The sequence below is a fragment of the Ambystoma mexicanum genome, chromosome 1q (genome assembly GCF_040938575.1).
Source record: "Ambystoma mexicanum isolate Mex_15411 chromosome 1q, UKY_AmexF1_1, whole genome shotgun sequence".
Taxonomy (NCBI): Eukaryota; Metazoa; Chordata; class Amphibia; order Caudata; family Ambystomatidae; genus Ambystoma; species Ambystoma mexicanum.
This window is the reverse complement of record NC_090922.1, coordinates 81,000,544-81,019,732: the sequence shown is the minus strand read 5'-3', so window position 1 is coordinate 81,019,732 and position 19,189 is coordinate 81,000,544. Positions and strand designations below refer to the sequence as shown.

Here is a 19,189-nt window from a genome sequence, read left to right as displayed (position 1 = left end):
GGCCATATAATCTTGAATTAGAATGTTTTGGCAAGAACGCGGCGAACATCGGAGCGTATTCAACATCGTTTGAGTCAGCAAGACTTAAAGCTAGTTTCAAGATTTGCGGGCCATTGGTTTTAAGCCTATTTCCGGCAGCATTTATTGACAGCGGTAGATCGTATGTCTCGGGATGCGGGTAGATTTCATTATCTAGTGATAGACATGACATGTCATGATCGCTTTCGGCCTTCGGGGCGACCTCGAGTGACACAACCCTTTCCAATAGATTTCGAGAGGCCCAAATGTAGTCTAAGGTGTTTCTACATTGGAGTCGGTTCCAGGTTGTCTTGCAGGGTTGGTCACCTTTTGTATTGCCGTTTACCATCTGACAGTTACGTGAGGCAAGGGCTCGAGAACAAAATTGACCTCGTTCAGGTACATCAGACTCAGGTATCTGGTTGTTTTCCATGGTTTGAGGATTGAATCGAAACCAGCTGCAATTCAAATCGACACATACAATCACTGCTAAGTTGGTGTACTTGAGGAAGGCGTCGTCAATTAAAGTTGTTACCTTATCGATGAAATCTGGGATGGAGATCATTGCTGGATTCCAGTAACAATTGATTACAAGTAGATGACTGTGTGTCTTGGAGTTCGTCATGTCAGATCGAATAATCGTGCACTGCACAAATGGATTCGGGTTGACTGCAACAATGGGGGTCATCCAGTTATAAATTTTCACCATAGTTAATAAGCCTGAGTAAGGACGACCTTTGGGGGTTTTTTTGGCCGGGTTTATAAAGATACTGTTTCCATCTCGGGTGGGCGCTTCACAAAGCCATGTTTCTTGAAGGCAGATTATGAAGACATCGTCCCGAGGTTCTGTAAAGTTGTTGAACAAATGCATAAAGCCACAGGTGTTCCAGGACATCAGAGTAAGCTTCATCCGAGTTACTCATTGTTAATGGTTTTGGTCGTTTCTTCTATTAGCAACAGCTCTGCCTCCATCTCTTCCGGCTAAGCGGTCCAAGTCGTTTCACGATCTATGCGGAAATACTAAAGATTTCCGTAGGTACATCCGGCAGGTGGTACTTTCGGAATTATTTGTATTTGTCTTCCTGGTCGAAATTCCTTTTTGATTTATCAAGTCGGTTCCAAGGTGATGTCAAATCCAAAGACCAGCAGCTCTTCGACTGCTTGTAATAAGATGTTTCTCACAGCACGTGAAGTTATGTGTAGCAGCACTTGGTCTGTAGATTTTTCAGTTGCGTACTCAACGATTTTTATGTCGTCAGTCGTTATTGTCCGGAGTTGAGGGACACAGGCAAATAATTTTAGAACATTAGCTCTGTTTAAGTTTAATTCATGTTCATCCGCATGAATGTTCTGGAGTCGGAGTTTCCATGAAGTTGTTGCAAGTTTTGAAGTAGTATCGCCATGTACTCTAGTGCGAAAGTGAACATCAGTATTCCTCTGATTCAATGTTAGCTTAGGGTTTAGTTTTGAGCTGACAGGTGAGAATGAGACCTTTGCGACAGTTGAGTTTTCTTTTATTGAAGCTTCACAAGAGCGTCGTTTGCGCAGGTTTTCGTTCAGAGGGATTGACTTCTCTGCCAGTTTGTCGAAAGCATTTGTTGGAGTGGCTTCATAGGAGGAAGCGTTGTGTGTTTCGCTTCCAATTGAATATGTAGATAAGTTACATAGGTCTGCAGAACCTACATCGGCCGATCTAGACAGACTCTGGATTTCCGAGTCTATGCGTCGGCGTTTTGCCGATAGTTTAGAAAGAGCTTTGTTCTGACCTTTTGGTTGGGGAGACCGTTGAATTTGTGATGAGCTTGCTTGTGAATGGCCAGTTTTTCGCTCAAACAGACCAGTTTCTTTTGGGGTAGTCAGGTTTCTTATGAATTTTTTTACATTCTGCCGTGTACTTTTTTGTGGCAGTTCGTTGTGGCCAATGTCGGTATGTTTCTTTTTGACAAGATTAGGACCCTTCTTGGTCGTTTTGGTTGTGGCAAAAGTTTTGGCTGGGCCACTGAATATGTTGAAAGTGGTCGGTTTCAAACTTACTTGACCAAGTGCTTCCACGGAAGTCTCAGTCAGAAGGGGAGCACCATTTTCTGAAGGGCCAGCGATGTCCGTATGTCTTGGTGAGTCACAGGGGAGCTCAGATTCAGATTGGACCAATTGGATGGGAGCTGAAACGCTAGTATCAGGTTTTAAGGAGGAGCAGACATTGGTTTCTGCAAGATTTGTCTCGTTTGGCAGTTGATCGTCGCCGTTTGGAACTGATGAATTGCTTTTTGTACTTGAAGGCGCCGCATATACTTGAGTATTAAGATTAGCATTTTTCCTCATCCATTTCACAGCGTCTAGCAGACCTTCTGTAAGTGTATCGTTTTGGCAGTGATGTCTTGCGGCCAAGTCGCATAAGCGTTCTTGCCATCTTGTTGACTGGTCAGCATTTTTTTCCATTTGTATTTGAAGAAAGTCTGTGAAGAGATCGATTTTGTCTATTTTTTGAGCCAGGATCTGCATCATCGCTCCTTGGTCGGATATTTGAGTTTGTATGGCTTCATATAGTCTAGTAAAAGGTGCCAACGCGACTGCGGATGCCGCGAGAACATTGTTATGAATTTGCGTGATAGCTTCGCTTGAAATGCTTGCCTGGAAAATATTTGCAGATGTTGCATCTTGTTCATTTGAAGATGAGATTGAACAATCCAAATGAAACTTGGATTTGATGGGCGAAAGAGTTTGTGGTAGATTAGACGGCGGAAATTCACCATGAGGGGACTTGTTTAGAGAGAATGGGGAGCTTGCTTGGGCCAATTGGTGGTCTTGGGCTTTTGGGAGGGTTTGAAGATTTGACTTTAGCTCTGCAATTCTTTGTAAACGTCTTGCCCTGGCAAAAGAACTGGATTCCAGGTCAGATGGCTTGTTTAGTACTGTTGTCAGGGGCAATTTTGGGGAATGTCCGCTCAAAGCTCTTGTAGCGACTGATTCCTCTGGCGCTTGACACGCATAGCTACTACGGTTACCATGGACCGAGAGCTCAGGCGTGTGATTCGGGGTGGAATTGTTGACACATTCTTTTACTGGTCGTCCTCTTAGAAGCGTTGACGGACCGTGGATTTTTTCGATGATTTGTTCACTTTGAGGGCACGCGTGATTGTGGTCTGTTGGCCGCTCAGCGGTCGTTGCTGCCAAATCAAACAGAGGGAGAGAGGTTAGGTGGCTGGACGTAGGTCTTAAAGAACGTAGGCTTTGTGACAAGTTTTTTGGAAGAGCCACTGCAGTTGATTTCAGCTGTACAGACGGTGCTGTTTGTGCACAGTTTAAGGAACATTGCATTGCCTCATCGTTTGGCAGGTTTAGAAGTTCGTCGTCACTCACCGGAAAGGAAGAGGCGACGTGATTGATGTGGCACAAAGGTTGTATTGGTTGAATAGGTTGGGCTGCCAGAGCTTCAGGCACTGAAGGAACTGGGTGAATCGAGAGATCATGTATTATGTCCAGAGAAGCAGCGGCCGCAGCAGCACTCGACAGAAGGCACGTTGGCACAGCAGAAAGCGAGCTGACAGTCTGGACTGCCGGATCTTCTCCAGCGTTGTTAATCGATTGGAGAATCAGCGGAGGATTGACAGAGATAGGATGGGGGACTGCAATCACTGGGGGCTCAAGGGCATCGCCGTTGGAGGTATCTAGCGACTCCCGGCTCAACGATGGTACAGAAACCCATATCTTCCCTGGTGGATTTGATCCACAAGTAGGTGTACTGCCGAGGCCGTCTCTGAAGTTGTGAGCGGGATGCAGTCATTAGAACAGAAACGGATGAGTGGTTGCGCTTCGTTTGGACGTTCATGACTCAAGACTTCAGGACGTGAATTAGGTTTATGGCAAAGAGGCGGCTGCTCTGAGTGTTCTAAGTGAGCGTTTGATAGAGCTGTAGGTAGGGTAAGCGATGCGAGCAGAGCTCGACTAGCAGTTTTGCTTACCTTTGTTCCGGGTATTGCTTTCATCGCGGTCCAAGGATTAAGCATTCGTCGGTGTTGGAGCGTTTTCTTGCGAGTCTGAGGCCCTTCTGGTGTTAGCGTCATCGAGGCTGAGATTTAACGGCTGTGGCTCGGGAGCTCCCGGGAGCGGACTGGTGCAGACTGGACTCGTCGCCGGATTCCGCGCCGCGCTCCGCGCCGGCAAGACCTTTTTAAAGGTAAGCGGAGTAGAAACAGGACTGGACTGACTCGAAGTGCAGCTCCTCGCAAGAACAGAGAATAGAGACTGGTGCAGACTGGACTCGTCACCGGACTCCGCGCGGCGCTCCGCACCGGCAAGACCTTTTTAAAGGTAAGCGGAGTAGAAACAGGACTGGACTGACTCGAAGTGCAGCTCCTCGCAAGAACAGAGAATAGACACTGGTGCAGACTGGACTCGTCGCCGGACTCCGCGCCGCGCTCCGCGCCGGCAAGACCTTTTTAAAGGTAAGCGGAGTAGAAACAGGACTGGACTGACTCGAAGTGCAGCTCTTCGCAAGAACAGAGAATAGAGACTGGTGCAGACTGGACTCGTCACCGGACTCCGCGCGGCGCTCCGCACCGGCAAGACCTTTTTAAAGGTAAGCGGAGTAGAAACAGGACTGGACTGACTCGAAGTGCAGCTCCTCGCAAGAACAGAGAATAGAGACTGGTGCAGACTGGACTCGTCGCCGGACTCCGCGATCTTATCCTTTAGGTAGCTCGGAGCTGTCCCGTAGACGCATTTGTGACAAAAGGTCAGCATTTTAAAGGAGATCCTGGCTGATATAGGCAACCTGTGTAACTCCTTTCTGGCAAGAGAAGTGGGTTCATGTCTTTTCATGCCGTAAATTATATGCACAGATGCGTTCTGGATTTTCTGCAGTCTGAGAATATCGTCTCTACTAGCACCCCCCAGTAGGGCATTGCAGTAATCCAGGCGTGGCAAAATAACGGCCCTAACTAATTTGGCTCGGCTTTTTTTTAGAAATTAGTGGGGCAACCTGTCTCAATACTCGCAAGTGGTATTGGGTATTCTTTTCAATAGCATCTACTTGAGCCCCTGCATCCAAAGAGGCCTCCAGGTATGCACCCAGAGTCTTCACCTTATCGACCACTTCTATGAGGCTGTCCTAAACCAAGAAGCTAGAAAAAGTAGGGACTAAGTTCTCTCTGGATTTCTTGGACCCGTAAATCATAAGTTCTGTTTTTCCAGCGTTTAGGCATAACCAATTTGTAGTCATCCAGTTCTTTATAACTCTATAGACCTCATTTAATGTGTACTAATCTTCCTGATGGTCTCCTGATAGCTCCATTGACAGCTGGAAATCATCAGTGTAATTTGTAAAGAAGAAGCCCAACTTTTCCAATTCTCTACAAAGAGTAACTATATAAATGTTGAAGAGCAGAGGTGACAGACATGCTCCCTGAGGGACGCCACACATAATGGTTTCCACTTCAGAGGACGCGTATCCCCAATGTACCCTGGATCTTCTGCCCTCCAGAAAGGATCTGACCCAATTTATTGTCTCGGTAGCCAGTCCACCCGCATCTAGCAGTCTCTTCAATAATACCTTGTGGTCTAAAAGATCGAAAGCTGCGCTAAAATCTAACAAAATCAAAAGGCCCGATCTTCTTCTCTCCACTAAAGTCAGCATGTAGGTTTGGAGGTCCCCCAGAGCACTCTCTGTGCCATGAAAGCGATGGAAGCCTGATTGTCTTTCATGTAACCGACCTGTATTTTCAATATGGAGCTGAAGTTGGGTTCTAGCTACCTTATCAACCAACTTTAAGAAGAATAGAGTGTTTGTGATAGCCGGAAAGTTGGTGGCGTCTTTGGGATCTAAGCCCGCCTTTTTTAAAAGGGGTGTGACAGCCACTGTTTTAATGGCCTCCGGAACAGTGCTGTGCCTAAAAGAGGCGTTAACGAATCTACATAAGAATGGGGAAAAAATGTCCAAGTGGTCCAAGATTATCTTTGAAGGGATAAGATCCCCCGGACAGCTGGTCGGGTTCATGGCTCTCATATTACCTTCAATCTCAGTGACTAAGATCTCTGAAAATTTGAATCCTTTGTGGGTTGATTTCAACTCTTGATTTTTGGGTGAAATATGATCAGTCAAATGATTAATTTCTACATTCCCAGGGATGAATGAGTTTATACCTGGAGTTTGGTTCTGTAGTTCTCTCCTGATTTTGTCTTGGGCACATAACAGTTTGTTAGCAAAGGCCTTCTGTGTTCTGACACAGTCTTCTTCAGAAGGTGTAATTTAAGACTTCTGGTTTTTCCCAGGACCTAAAGAGACGAAAAAGCTCCTTTTTATCATTGCCTGCTAACTCAATTTGGTTGTTGTAATAGGTCCGCTGGGATTCCATGATTTTTTCTTTATATGCTTTTTCATGTAGTTTCCAGGTGGCCTTGTTATTTAAGTTTTGATCTTTGAGCCAGGTGTGCTCTGCACGTCTTTTGCTGGCTTTTAATTTAGTCAGTTCTGGTGTGAACCATTTTGCTGATGAACAGGTTTCCTAATGGTTTTAGACTTCATTGGGGCAACATAATCCAACAAATGTCATTTGTGTGTTATATTTCTCAACAAGTATATCTGGATGGTCTGATTCACTGGTTTAATGTATTAGAGAGACCATACATTCAGATCATTTGTCTGCGGTGAGGGCCTTGTAGTTTCTATGTACAGTTTTACGCAGTGGCTCCTGTTTAGGTCTATTGGAAAGCGGAAGCAGAATTTGGCTAGAAACAAACGAGTGGTCGGACCATATACACAGTGTAGTAGTAATTCCTGATAATGCTATTTTATAGCTGGCCATCCAATCTAAGGTATTCCCTTTAATGTGTGTTGGATCGTTGTCATGCATCAAGATGTTATTTTTTTTAACAACTTTTCCAGTTCCTTAGCTTTTTTGTCCGTGGTATTTCCTTTCCATAGGTTCAAATCCCCTACTAGCATTATGGCGGAGTTCGTAGTCTGTATAGCGTTAAGCACATTTGTGAGTTTCTCATTAAAATAATGCGAGACTCCTGGTGGTCTATATACCGTTACCAAGTGTATGCTAAAATTAGGGTTTGGAATAAATTTAGTGTGTAGAATATCACATCCCTCACAGTCAATTTTAGTTTCGTACATTTTCAATTCCTCCTTGCAAATCACTGCAACACCACCCCCATGACCATCTTTGCGGTGTTTCCCGAAAAATGTGTAGCCTGGGGGGGTTCTTTCGCCTCAGATAACCAGGTCTCGGTAACACACATAATATCAATACTGTTGTCTGTGATGTAGTCCCGGACATCCAAAGTATGTTTGGCCAGGGATCTAGTGTTTAGAGGCGATAATTCAGTACTGAGGTGTTTGGAGGTGGGGAGGGTACACTAATTGGCTGAGAGGTGTGACTGATCACAGTGTCCTGTTTGTTGTTGGTCCGACATGTTTGTATTGTTTCAACTGTGATGTTAGTATTCCCATTGTCCATGTTATGCTTACCCTTTTCATTTAGTGGAGATCTAATCATAGAATTCATTGCATGTTCATTGCATGTGGCAGGGACTGTTTCCATGGTAAAATTGTTATTATTGGGTGACTGACTAGTCATGGCGGGGGTATGTCCCTGATATGTCTGAAATTTGTCGTTATATCAGTGACGGGATCAGCCGGGGATGCTATCAATAGCATTCTATTCTGCATTGCTGTGGTTTGGGATAGTGACCTACCTCAATTGCAGAAGGGGAATGAATTGCACATGAAATAGGCTGGGTGGGAGCGCGGGTGGCTGTGCGCTGTGGATGGAATGCAGTAGTTGGGCACATGGTGGCATGCATGGGTGAGTGAATGTGCAGTGGGTCTGTGGAAGGATTAGACTATTGGGTGCATGGCCGAAGGCCGTTGGGCATGCACTCAAGAGCATAGGGCTGCAACATACCTGCCTCAGGAACGCATGTTTGACTCTGCATTCGGTAAAGGGTGGTGCTTGCATAGTGTGGTGTGTGGAGATTGGTTGCAGTAGGGCCAGTGTTGCGAACAGAATGTGGGTAGGTTGGCAGTGACACAGTACTTTGTGAATGGAAGTGAGTACGCCCATAGTATGTGAATTAAAGTGCACAGGGGTGAAGGAGAGAGTGTTTTGTTTGTACATTATGTTAACTGTTGCAATTTGTTGCTACATAGCTGCATGGCGGTGCACAGGTTGGACAGGAGGGCTGGTGGCAGTGGTGTGTATGTGGATGGTCATAGTTGGTGACATGGTGATATGCATGGTGGCATTACATTTCTGTGGGTGTGTTCAATACCTATGCTGTTTGCGGATTTGTTGAAGTAGGCCCAATGTTGTGAAAATGTTGTGGTTAGTGACACAATACTTTGTGAATGGCAGTGCGTAGGGGTGGTGGAGGCTGTGGTATGTTTGTGGATTCTGCTAATGGCGACCTGTTTTCGTGAATGGGTGTTTTATGGTGTGGGGGAGTTGGGGTGAAGTGCTGCTGCTACCTACGTATGTTACATTTGTGCATAATGTTAGCTGCCCACATGGGCGATATGTTAACTGTTGCAATTTGTTGTTCCATAGCGCCATGGCGGTGTACAGGTTGGGTAGGAGTGCTGGTGGCAGTGGTGTGCATGTGGATTGTCGTAGTTGCTGACATCGTGACATGCATGGTGGCATTACGTTGCTGTGGGTGTGTTCAAGGCCTAGACTATTGGGTGCATGACCGAAGGCCGTAGGGCATGCACTCAAGAGCCTAGGCCTTGAGGACACCCACGGCAGTAATACATTTTTTATTGTGCATCAGTTAGAGGGTGGTGTCATGTAAGGAATGGTTGTGGAGCACATTTCAGCCGTTATAGGCCAGTGTTGGAAACAGAATGTGGGTAGGTTGGCAGTGGCACAATACTTTGTGAATGGAAGTGGGTACGCCCATAGTATGTGATGGAAAGTGCACAGGGATGCAAGAGAGAGTGTTTTGTTTGTACATTATCGTAACTGTTGCAATTTGTTGCTGCACAGCTCCATGACGGTGTGTTGTGGTTGGAAATGCTGCAGTGAAAAGTCACGCAGTGTGGGCACTGGGTGCAGTGTTTGCCTACTGTCAGTATGGTAGAGAGTATGGTTGAAGGGCAGCTTATATGTGCTTGGATAGTGTGCTGTGTACACAATGCTTGCAGTATGGGCAATGGTGTAAACATTTTGTGGTTAAATTGGCAGTGACACAATACTTTCTGAGTGGAAGTGGGTTAGACAATAGTATGTGAATGAAAGTGCGTAGGGGAGCCAGCGACAGTGTCATGTTTATACATTATGGAAACTGTTGCATGTAACGCTGTGCATGTCCATTGCAGTCTGGAGGTTGGTTAGGAGTGCTGGTGCCAGTGGTGCGTATGTGCATAGTGGTAGTTGGTGACACGCTAACAAGCATGGTTGCATTTCAGTGCAGGGAATGTGTGCAAGGAGCATATCCACTGGAGTCATGCAGGTTTGACAGTGCTTGAGGCACAGGGTGGTGATCTTTGGAGAAAGGGTGTGGAGCACATTGTCAACATGCTACAGCACCACAAGTGAGTTGCAAAGTGTGTATTGTGCATTCCATGGTTGTGGTGATAGTTGCAACATACTACAGTATTTGGTGTGCGACAGGAGATGGTGCAGTGAGAAGTTGTGTAGTGTGTCCACAGGGTGCAGTGTGTACGTAATGTGAGTATGGAAGTGGATATGTTTGAAGTGCAGCTTATTAGTGGTTGGTTAGTCTGCAGTGTGCAGATTTACTGAAGTAGGCCCAATGTTGTGAAGCTGTTGTGCATTGGTTGCCAGTGACATAATACTTTGTGAATGGCAGTGCGTAGGGGTGGTGCAGGCTGTGGTATGTTTGTGGATTCTGCTAAGTGTGACACGTTTTCGTGAATGGGTGTTTTATGGTGGGGTGGAGTTGGGTAGAAGTGCGGCTACGTCTGTTACGTTTGTGCATAATGTTAGGTGCCGACATGGTCGCTTGCCTGCATGTATGGTTTTGTGGTGGGTGTGGAAAGGGTGCAATGTTGTGTGCATGGCCAAAGGTGTGCTGGGTGTGTTTTAGGATCTTTGTGGATGCTGCAATCGTGCATTCTTTAGCGGAGGTTTCTGGTGGAGGGGCTTTGCAATCAAACGGAAAGTTTACTAAGGGCCCGATTCTCATCTTGGCGCGGTGAGCATGCTAAATAGCACGACTCACTGCGCCATTTCTTGACGCCCAGGCACCACTGCTATGCTCATGTGGGCCTGGGCGTCTTCGCAAAGCACGACAGTGCTTTCGCTGTAATCCGCCTGTTTCTAATGGAAACAGGCGGATTGCAGAATCTCGGCAGCATTTTCGTTAAATAACGAGGGAATGGTTATTTAACGAAAATGCTGCTGAGAACACAGTTCCTATACACCAAAGTGAGCAGCTTCAACATTGCAGGATGTTGAAGCTGCTTACTGTGGTGTATAGGAAAGTGTTCATATTCACCCGTGTGGTGTATATGAACACTTTCATTTAAAGCGAGCAGCATCAACGTTGCATCCTGCAACGTTGAAGCTGCTCGCTTTGGTGTAAATGAAAGTGTTCATATACACTTGTGTAAATGAAAGTGTTCATATACACCTGTGTGTTGTATATGGACACTTTCATGTACACCAAAGCAAGCAGCTTCAACGTTGCAGCAACGTTGAAGCTGTTTGCTTTGGTGTACATGAAAGTGTCCATATACAACACGGGTGTATGGACACTTCCATTTACACCAAACAAGGCTTCTTGTAGCACTCCTCCAGTTTAACGGCACCAAAAGGGTACCGTAAATGGGTGCTAGTTTAGCGCACATATTAAACTGAAGGAGTGCCATAAGAATAGGCTTCCAAAAAGCTAGTTTACGAATGTGGCGATTGCTAGGGTGGTTTCCAACCCATCCTAGCAACTGCCACATGTATTCCGAAAATGGCGCATTCCTTCCGACTTTGGAAGAATGCGGCACCTTCAGAATAGGTCTTAAGTACCGAAAAGGTTGTTAAGCCTTTTAAAATCCTTTTCGGTACTGAACACCTACATGAGAATCGGGCCCTGAGAGTGTTTAACAGTAAATATGGAGTGGTGTATAGAAATGACAGTGTGCAATGCAGAGGTTTTGTATGTGATTACTGCATGCATGTTTGAAAATTTGACAGCACCCAATGGGGGAGTGCTGCAAAAAGTGACCGTGAACGGGAATAAGTATTGTCTGAGCTTTACTGGGCCGTGGCCCTCACTGTAGATGGGAAAGTGCACATGCACATCCTGTCATTATGAGCAGGGTGGAAAGGGAAATGGAATTGTGGGAAATAGGCAATTAGGAATTTAGGGCGTGGTTCACAGGAAGGGGTGGTACCATTTCGTCCCAAATGTCGTGAGGGTGGTCGAGATGGAGAGATGCACAGTGCTTATCGTCGGTGATACCTTTGTGCACCATCTGCACAGGGGTTGTGTGTAAAGAGGCGTTGCTGGTTATTTGGAGTTGGAAGGAGAGGACGCTTTCTGGGCCTGTCAGGGTGACTGCAGTTTCGGCGGGATGGTTCGCCTTTGCAGAGATGTGGCGTCTGTTGCGAACGTTGACTTTGTCGTGGTGCACTATGGAAGTCTACATTTGGGTTACATGTCGTGTGGACGATTAATCCATCACCTGAAGAGGTTGCTGACCGCAGTGATGCGTATTTATCTTACTGCCAAGGTCGTTTTCTCATGCATAACACCAAGTGGAGTATGGGTCCATGACGGTGTAATTTGTCCCCAGCCAGAGTTCAGAAGGTGTGCTATAAACAGAATTATGCGTGAGTTTATGCAGACTGCTGGCATGTTCTCCACCCACTATGAGATCACGAGGTCGCAAAATATGCAGTGGTTCCGTAGAAATGGCATTTATTTGAGCGTCATTGGCAGTGCCGTTTTCTTTTACACTGTGCAAGAAGCATTGACCAGAATGTGGTAAAAATGTGAGGCGAGACAAACGGAAACGCATATAAACAGAAAATCCCCAAAGAGTTGCTTGCACGCACATTAAAAAAAAATTATAATAAAACTTTATACATCTATGATGGAAGACGGAATCCCCTACCCAGTTTGATATTGTTTACCCCCAACCCCCTCACTGTCACGAAAAGGTAGTGGTTAACACAGTACTTTCAGGATTACACGTGCCACATCCTGGGCAGCTATGTGGATGTATGCGGATGGAGAAATCATGCATACTTTCATTGAACTTGTAGTGGACGTGCTTTGGAATAGCACGACATTTGTACTGTAAATGTGTAACGGCAAATTTCAAATGTTGTACAGGAGTGACAGTGTTGGATGATGGCTGCTTCGATGCGATTGGTGGATGCGCGTTTACCTATTTACGCGTAACCCAATGAAGTAGAGCTGCAGAGAAGATAGTGCAAAGGGAAAAAGGACTGCTCCAGCTTTACAGGGCTACTTTGGGAGGTGCACGTGCCAAAATCTGCCCTTTACACCACCTTGCCCAATTGCCATGGCAGTGTGGGGATTAGCCAATCAGGTAGTGTGGTTGTGGTTAACAGGAAGGGGACATTATACATTATACTCTGCGTACTGAGGGTGGCTAACATGGCGAAACACATTGTGTTGACTGTAGGTGATCCCTTTGTCATAGATCTGCACAAACTATGCCCTGCAAAGACACTTTGACTGCAATTTTGGTTTGGAAGGAATGGACGCATTGTGGAACACTGTGTATGAGTGCAATTTCGCCGATATGCATGCACTTTGCAAAGATCTCGCCACTTTTCCAGTAGTAGATGTTATCGTCATCCATTACGGCGGCATGCATATGGGTCACCTGGCTTGCTTAGATTTGTTCCGTAGACTGAGGGGATTGCTGTATGTCGTGAGGAAGTTTTTCCCCACCCCCAAGGTGCTTTTCTCATCCATAATACCACGAAGAGTATGGCCCACTGCTCATGGATGTTGTTCCGAGCCAGATGCAGGAAGGTGTCTCATCAACAGAAGCACGTATACTTTTTTTGTCCACTCGTGGAATGTTCTTCTGCAACAATGACCTCATTAGTTGTGGAAATGCAGAGTTTTTCCAAGAAAATTGCATTTTGTTGTCACCTATTGGCATTGCAGTTTAGTGTGCTCGTCTACAGGATGCGGTGAAGAGTTTACTGTACTAATGTGAGCACAAGAAAACACAAAAGCTAATAAAAACCGAAAAAAGGTGTTTCTGTAGAAGCATCTAAACAAGAAAAAAAAAACAGGCTCTTTTAAGAGTCGCCCCTTACCAAAAACTCCCCCTGGCCTGGTTGCAAGTTATTCCCCGACGGCCGCACTCAGCACGAAAGCCACATCCGGGGATTTTGCGGGTGGGGGCCACGAAAATGGAATGGTGGGGACTGTCCAATCAGATGCTTAGTGTGTGCAGCAATAGGAAGAGGGACTCCTGCTTCACTCAGGCCCGACCCTCAACGTACTTGGGGACCCACACATGCCACGTTCGGCGCTTCTCACCATGCTGGCCTATGGAAATGGGACTGTAGTGTTTGTCCTATCAGGTGGTGCTCAGGGTGTGTGTCACAGGAAAGCGTGCCAATAGGAAGAAGGACTCCTCCTGATTTACTGGGGCACAGCCCTTGCGGTACTTGGAGAAAGGCACGTGCCACATTCTGCGCTTCTCAGCATGCCGGCCAATGGAAATGGGACTATGGCCTTTGGCCAATCAGGTGCTCAGGATGTACGTCACAGGAAAGAGCACCAATAGGAAGGAGTGCTCCTGCTTCACCGGGTGGGGCCCTTGCGGTCATTGGGGAAAGGCATGTGGCACATTTTGCGCTTCTCACCCTGGTGGTCAATGGGAATGGCACTATGGCCTTTGGCCAATCAGGTGCTCTGGGTGTGCATCACAGAAAAGGGCAGCATTCACTTTTTCCATTACTTTGTGTACTGCGGCTGGCAAACATGGCAAGACACACAGTTTGCGTCGTGGGTGATGGCTTTGTGGAAGATCTGTGCGTGTATGCCCTCCAAGAAGACTTATCTGGCAATTTCTGTTTGGAGGGAGTGGAAGCTTTGTGGTGTAGTGTCGAAGCATGCTGTTTTGGAGGACTGCTTATGGAATGTCGACGCGTGGCCTCTTCGGCAACTGTACATGTTGTGATTGTGCACTTTGGAGCCTTCTTTATGTGTTAAATGCTTTGCTCCCGTGTGTTCCGTCAACTGAAGATTATGATGAAAGCAGCGCAGCACATATTTCCTACTGCCAAAGTGCTTTTCTCATGTATTCCCCTGAGAATAGTGTGGAAGTATTCCAATGATTCCTGTCGCCAGCCAGAGGTCAGAAGGGGTCTCATCAACAAAAGCATGTGTGACTTCTTGAGTGCTGCTGGGATGTTCTCCTGTGAGAATGAGAACATTGGTTCACGTTACATACACCTTCTCAAGGCAAATGGCATGTCTTTGTCGCACAGTGGCAATGAAATGTTGTTTCACAATCTACACACTGCACTGAAGATCCTATTGTAAGAATGTGAGCTGACGTTGAAAACACACATTTACGTATGAAAACCACAAAAAAGTATTTCTAGGGAAACACCTTTAAAAAAACCTAAAAAAAAAAAAAACTAAGATTCTTTTAAGAGCCACCCAACTAATGACGTCCGCTCCCTTGGTTGAAAGTTATACCCCCACTCCTGCATGCGCCCAGCACAAAAAGTTTGCGAATCTCACGATAGTTGCAGGGTGGCACATGTTACATCTTTTGCAGATGACGGCTATAGAAATGGGCCTGCAGAGACTACGGATTGGGCAATAAAGTTTGTGGGTGTAGTGTGTACGGACAGACTTTGCTACACTGTGTATTTGTCGGCAGAAATGCAGAGGGTGTGGTTATGGCTGTGTGTTTCACGAGGCACAGCGTGCAGGTTTTAGGTGATTCCGACATACATTTACTGAAAGTGAATGGAAAACACTGTGCAGTGGCTACTTATTTTGCAATCTATCATGTGCATGTGTAGTGCTATGGAGTAGCTACTATGAAGTGCCTGATTTTGGTTTCTCTGTGTGACACTTTGGTGACACGCAATCATGCTGATATAGTTGTTGTTCATTGTGCAGGGAAAATTGCACAGCATGTTACACGAGTTTCAGTGCTGTTTGCGATGAAGGAGGCACTTGCCCAGCTCATGCGTTTGTTTCCGATCTCTTGCATACGTTTCTATCGCATTATGCAGCCACCGATGTGGCAGCGTCATTTTCTATTTGGTCCGTGAATGCAGACAATGCGGTACATTGCAAATAAGTGTATTTCTGCCTTCGTTCGACATGTGCTAATGGCATACTTCGCCCATGGGAATATGACGTTTCTCAGCATGGATACTTTTCCCCAACTATAATGTTCATCTTACTATGCCAGCCATCCCGATTTTTGCACACCCCATCTAAATTGGCTTGGTGCCCTTCTTGAAAGTAGTGATTTGTTTTGTAGTTAGTGTTGCGCTGTGACTCTCTTGAAATTGCTCTGCAACACGTAAAAAAACCTGTTTGTACAGTGACCCCTTTTCTAACCGATTGAACTACAGTGTTTACCACACTGCCACGTCCCCCGCCCTGCATGCCTGCATTTGAAATTCTGTTGTTGATCTGTGAAAGGTACTTTATTTACCTTTTTTCCTTTCCCAGTTCATTTTCATTTATTATGGTGTTCTCACACACGCCACAGAAGGAACGGCAGGAAAGCCAGGAAGGACATAGTTAAGGAAGGGTGGAGGTATGAACCCCTTGGCAAGGCGGCACAGTGAGAGGCAAAGAAGGGAAACAGTGAAGAAGAAAGGACAGGAGGTGTACAAGAGAACCTGTTGGGAAAGAGACCTTGTGACTTGTCAAAGAGGTAGACGAGAGCAGGCTGCTGGGCTTTATAGTCAGGAGCCTAAAACTAGCTTCAGAAATATGAAGATGGCCAGCATACAGGTGTTAGTTTTTGGGCCTGTCACTCTACTGCATACAAACTGCCAACCCCCTTCGATGCAGCCGGTTATGATGCTTAGTTGCACTACTTCCTGGTGCAATTCAGCCCTAGCTGTCACACTTCGGGATAATCATTGTCTACTACGCAAAGGCCGTAGTGTTCTCTGGCCTCACTCGCATTCCTGGCGGTTGCCATGGCGGCTACATCAACACCAGAAACGTATTCTCCGATTCCGTCCGAGTCGGAAGCGTCTCTGTTGTCAGGGTAACCTGACACACAGCGGTACGTCATCACGTATCGCCGTGGGAGTTTAAATGGAGAAAACCCTTGAATGCCGGTGCTTCTAATTGAAGTTAGTATGCCCGCGGTACTCTTGCAAACCTGTATCAAGTTTTTCTCAGTCTTCGACCCTTGGCTCTTGTCCCCAACAATGCTTTCCAGATCTGATAAGTACAGTACCATGTTTTGCCTGTTTCTGCAAATTCTCTGAATCCTGCTCCTCGTTTACGGATGTCTTTGGAATCCCCTGATTGCCTGTTGTCGACCTCTGCTTTTGTTCCATGGATTGATGTTGGATTGCCCTTCTCTGATATTGCTGCCTTCTTCGTTTGCTCATTATTCAGCATGGATTTAATAAGCCGTGGATGTTTATAGTTTAGTTTGACTGGGTTAAGTTTTGCATTGGACTTCCATGGACGCTTTGCAGTTTCTGCAAACCTTATATTGCAGTAGTCGTAGGTGTGTCCTCATTTTGTCCAGGGAGTCAGGCCCATACTAACACACACTAATATCCTTCAGCTAGCTTCTAGCGCCGTCCTTCCTTTCTGCGCTATAAGTCCTCTTACTGAAGAACTCTGGCTAAGGCTTCCTCCTACTACCATCCTACACTAAGGTTTAGAATCATCAGTTCTGCACATTTCATTGTCCATTGTTTCCCAGGGCTACACCGCATATCCCACCAGATGCCCTTCCGCAATTCATTCCGAGCTCTGGCCAGGACCTCACAGGTTAGTTTTCTTAGTATTTTATGTGGGATAATCTCTTCCAAAGAACACATGCTAATCTTTTCTATCTTCAATCCCACAGCCTGGCGTATACCTGGCGGTATTGCTCTTTTATTTGAATAACTGCCTTGTCTGTTTCATTGACACAGATAAGGTGGTACTTCCTACGTAAGGTCGCCCTCTTTTGAGGAGACCCTCTAATTGAGGGTTTACTTCAGTAAACCAGATTAGACGTGCCTGACGGACGGTCATCTACCGTCTAAGTACAGCGCTAGCTTTGGAAGCTTAAGCAGGCTAGCAAAAGTAGGCCCGACTCTCCAGCCGTCGATGATGAAATTCAGAGGACCACAGTCTACAGATGGAAGAGCTAAAAAAAAAGCCTCCAATACTGTATGGCTGAACACTGAAAGATATACATCAGGGGACTGACCTATGGATTGAGAACTACAAGACAACCCAGAGACATTATTATATCTAGGGATTGTGTTGACACCATAGAGCTTGTTTCCTATAATCTTGAATCCCATTTAGGAGATAGTCCCATTGTGGAGTTCTATTTTTTCTTTACTTTGACTCAGTCTGGATTAGGAAGGATGAAAGTGTGGTGATGCAAAAGTGAAGGAAGTAGCAAAGCCAAGAGAATTATTACTCAGGAAGAGTCCATCCAGAACTTTTTAGCATCGTGTTTGCACCCGACCTGGATACAAAGCCCATGTTTGAACCCTAGAGTTAGGGACTGAGGAAAGGTTCCTTTATTTGGGAAAAGGGTTATGAAGTGTGCAACTAACTTGATTGAAGTTATATTTACTGAATAAACCATATTCTTCCCACTGATATTTAAGCCTGTCTGATGTTGATCTTGCTTGGTTTACTGACAGTACATATATATTTTACTCTCCTTAAACACTTTTGCGATTGCAATGCATCAACAAAAATTTAACTCTCTGAAAAAGTATTTCTAAAACAAAAGCACAGTAGTTACACAAAAGCAAATGGGGCGAGAAACCAACTCTTAAGTGTCAGAATCAAAAGGTAGATATGATGTAGTGTTTTTCTTCACTTCTTCTTTAAGAAATGAAATAGAATCAGCGATGGGGAGAAAGTTAAGGAAATTAAGGAATAAAAGGTTCAATGGAGCTGTTGGAAGACTCACAAAGGCGCCTTCAGACGATGTGTCAGGTTTATCTTGTTTTGGAGTTATGGATACCACAGCAAGTTCAGAATCTCAAGAGGCCAGAATGTAAGAAAAGAAATGCAAGAACTAAGCTTAGCACAGTTAACTAAGTTTTGAAAATAAATCCTGTTTGCTGTTAAAGAAATTGGTGAAACATTGTTTTATTTAAAGTATCGTTAACACTGTCTTGGCAGCAAGGCAAGACGAATAAATAAATTATGTCAGGGTAAATTATTTATAACATTTTTCTTCTACCGTTTACAAACATCATAAATTATCAAGGACATTAGTTCCTTCTGGCTAATTTCAAACATACTGTCATGTGGTGTTATCTGCACAAACTAGACATTGAATGAACACCCTTGTCTTTTGTTAGTCAACTAAACCCATGGAATACATTTATTATTCTGTGACTGCCCTTAGTCATCCTATTGTATTCTTTGGGAACAGATCTTCATGTGTTTGAAAAGCAAGTTGTGAAAGTAGGCTTACCAATTATCTCCAACTTCTTCTGGGGAAGGTTTTCTGTTGTGAGGATCTGAAGCTCCTCTGCAGCAGCTTGGTATGGGTAGGAGTTAGGTAGCAGCAGCAAATCCTCCGGGAAAAGTTTTGGAGCCACGCCAAACGAAGAAGGGTGGGCATTCTGGTAGAGCTCCATGCTCTTGAGAAGGGCTCCCTCTCTGAGTTTGTAAACAATCCTAGAACAAGAGTGAATGGAAGAATGTGTTTTAGTTACAAACAGAAATAACAGACTATCACCCCAGCATAACATCAGATGCAAAAACTACAAGTGGGTAAGCGGGGCGTGTGCTCTCCACTGAGCTGAGTGACAGGAATTACTTCTATGGGTGTTTTTTTATATGTGCTCTATGTAAGAAACCAAAGGGTATCTCACCCACTAGTCCTCTGGGACTTGTCATCCGGGTGGCCATGACACGGCCATCGCTTTTGGATCCTGGGGGTGGACCAGTGCGGGAGGATCACCTGGGTGAGGGGTCTTCGGCGAGTGGGGGTGAGATCATTTTAACTGGTCACTTTTTTTTTCTTCAA

At 45.4% G+C, this 19,189-nt stretch overlaps 1 protein-coding gene across 1 annotated transcript in view; it reads right to left on the bottom strand.

Moving 5' to 3' along the window:
• The window catches only part of VPS9D1 (VPS9 domain containing 1), a 1,552,154-nt gene that overhangs the window by 289,317 nt on the left and 1,243,648 nt on the right, over nucleotides 1–19,189 (bottom strand). Inside the window, exon 12 of the mRNA XM_069635571.1 lies at nucleotides 18,632–18,837. Coding sequence (XP_069491672.1) covers nucleotides 18,632–18,837 — 206 coding nt within the window. The remainder of the gene's footprint in view (nucleotides 1–18,631; nucleotides 18,838–19,189) is intronic.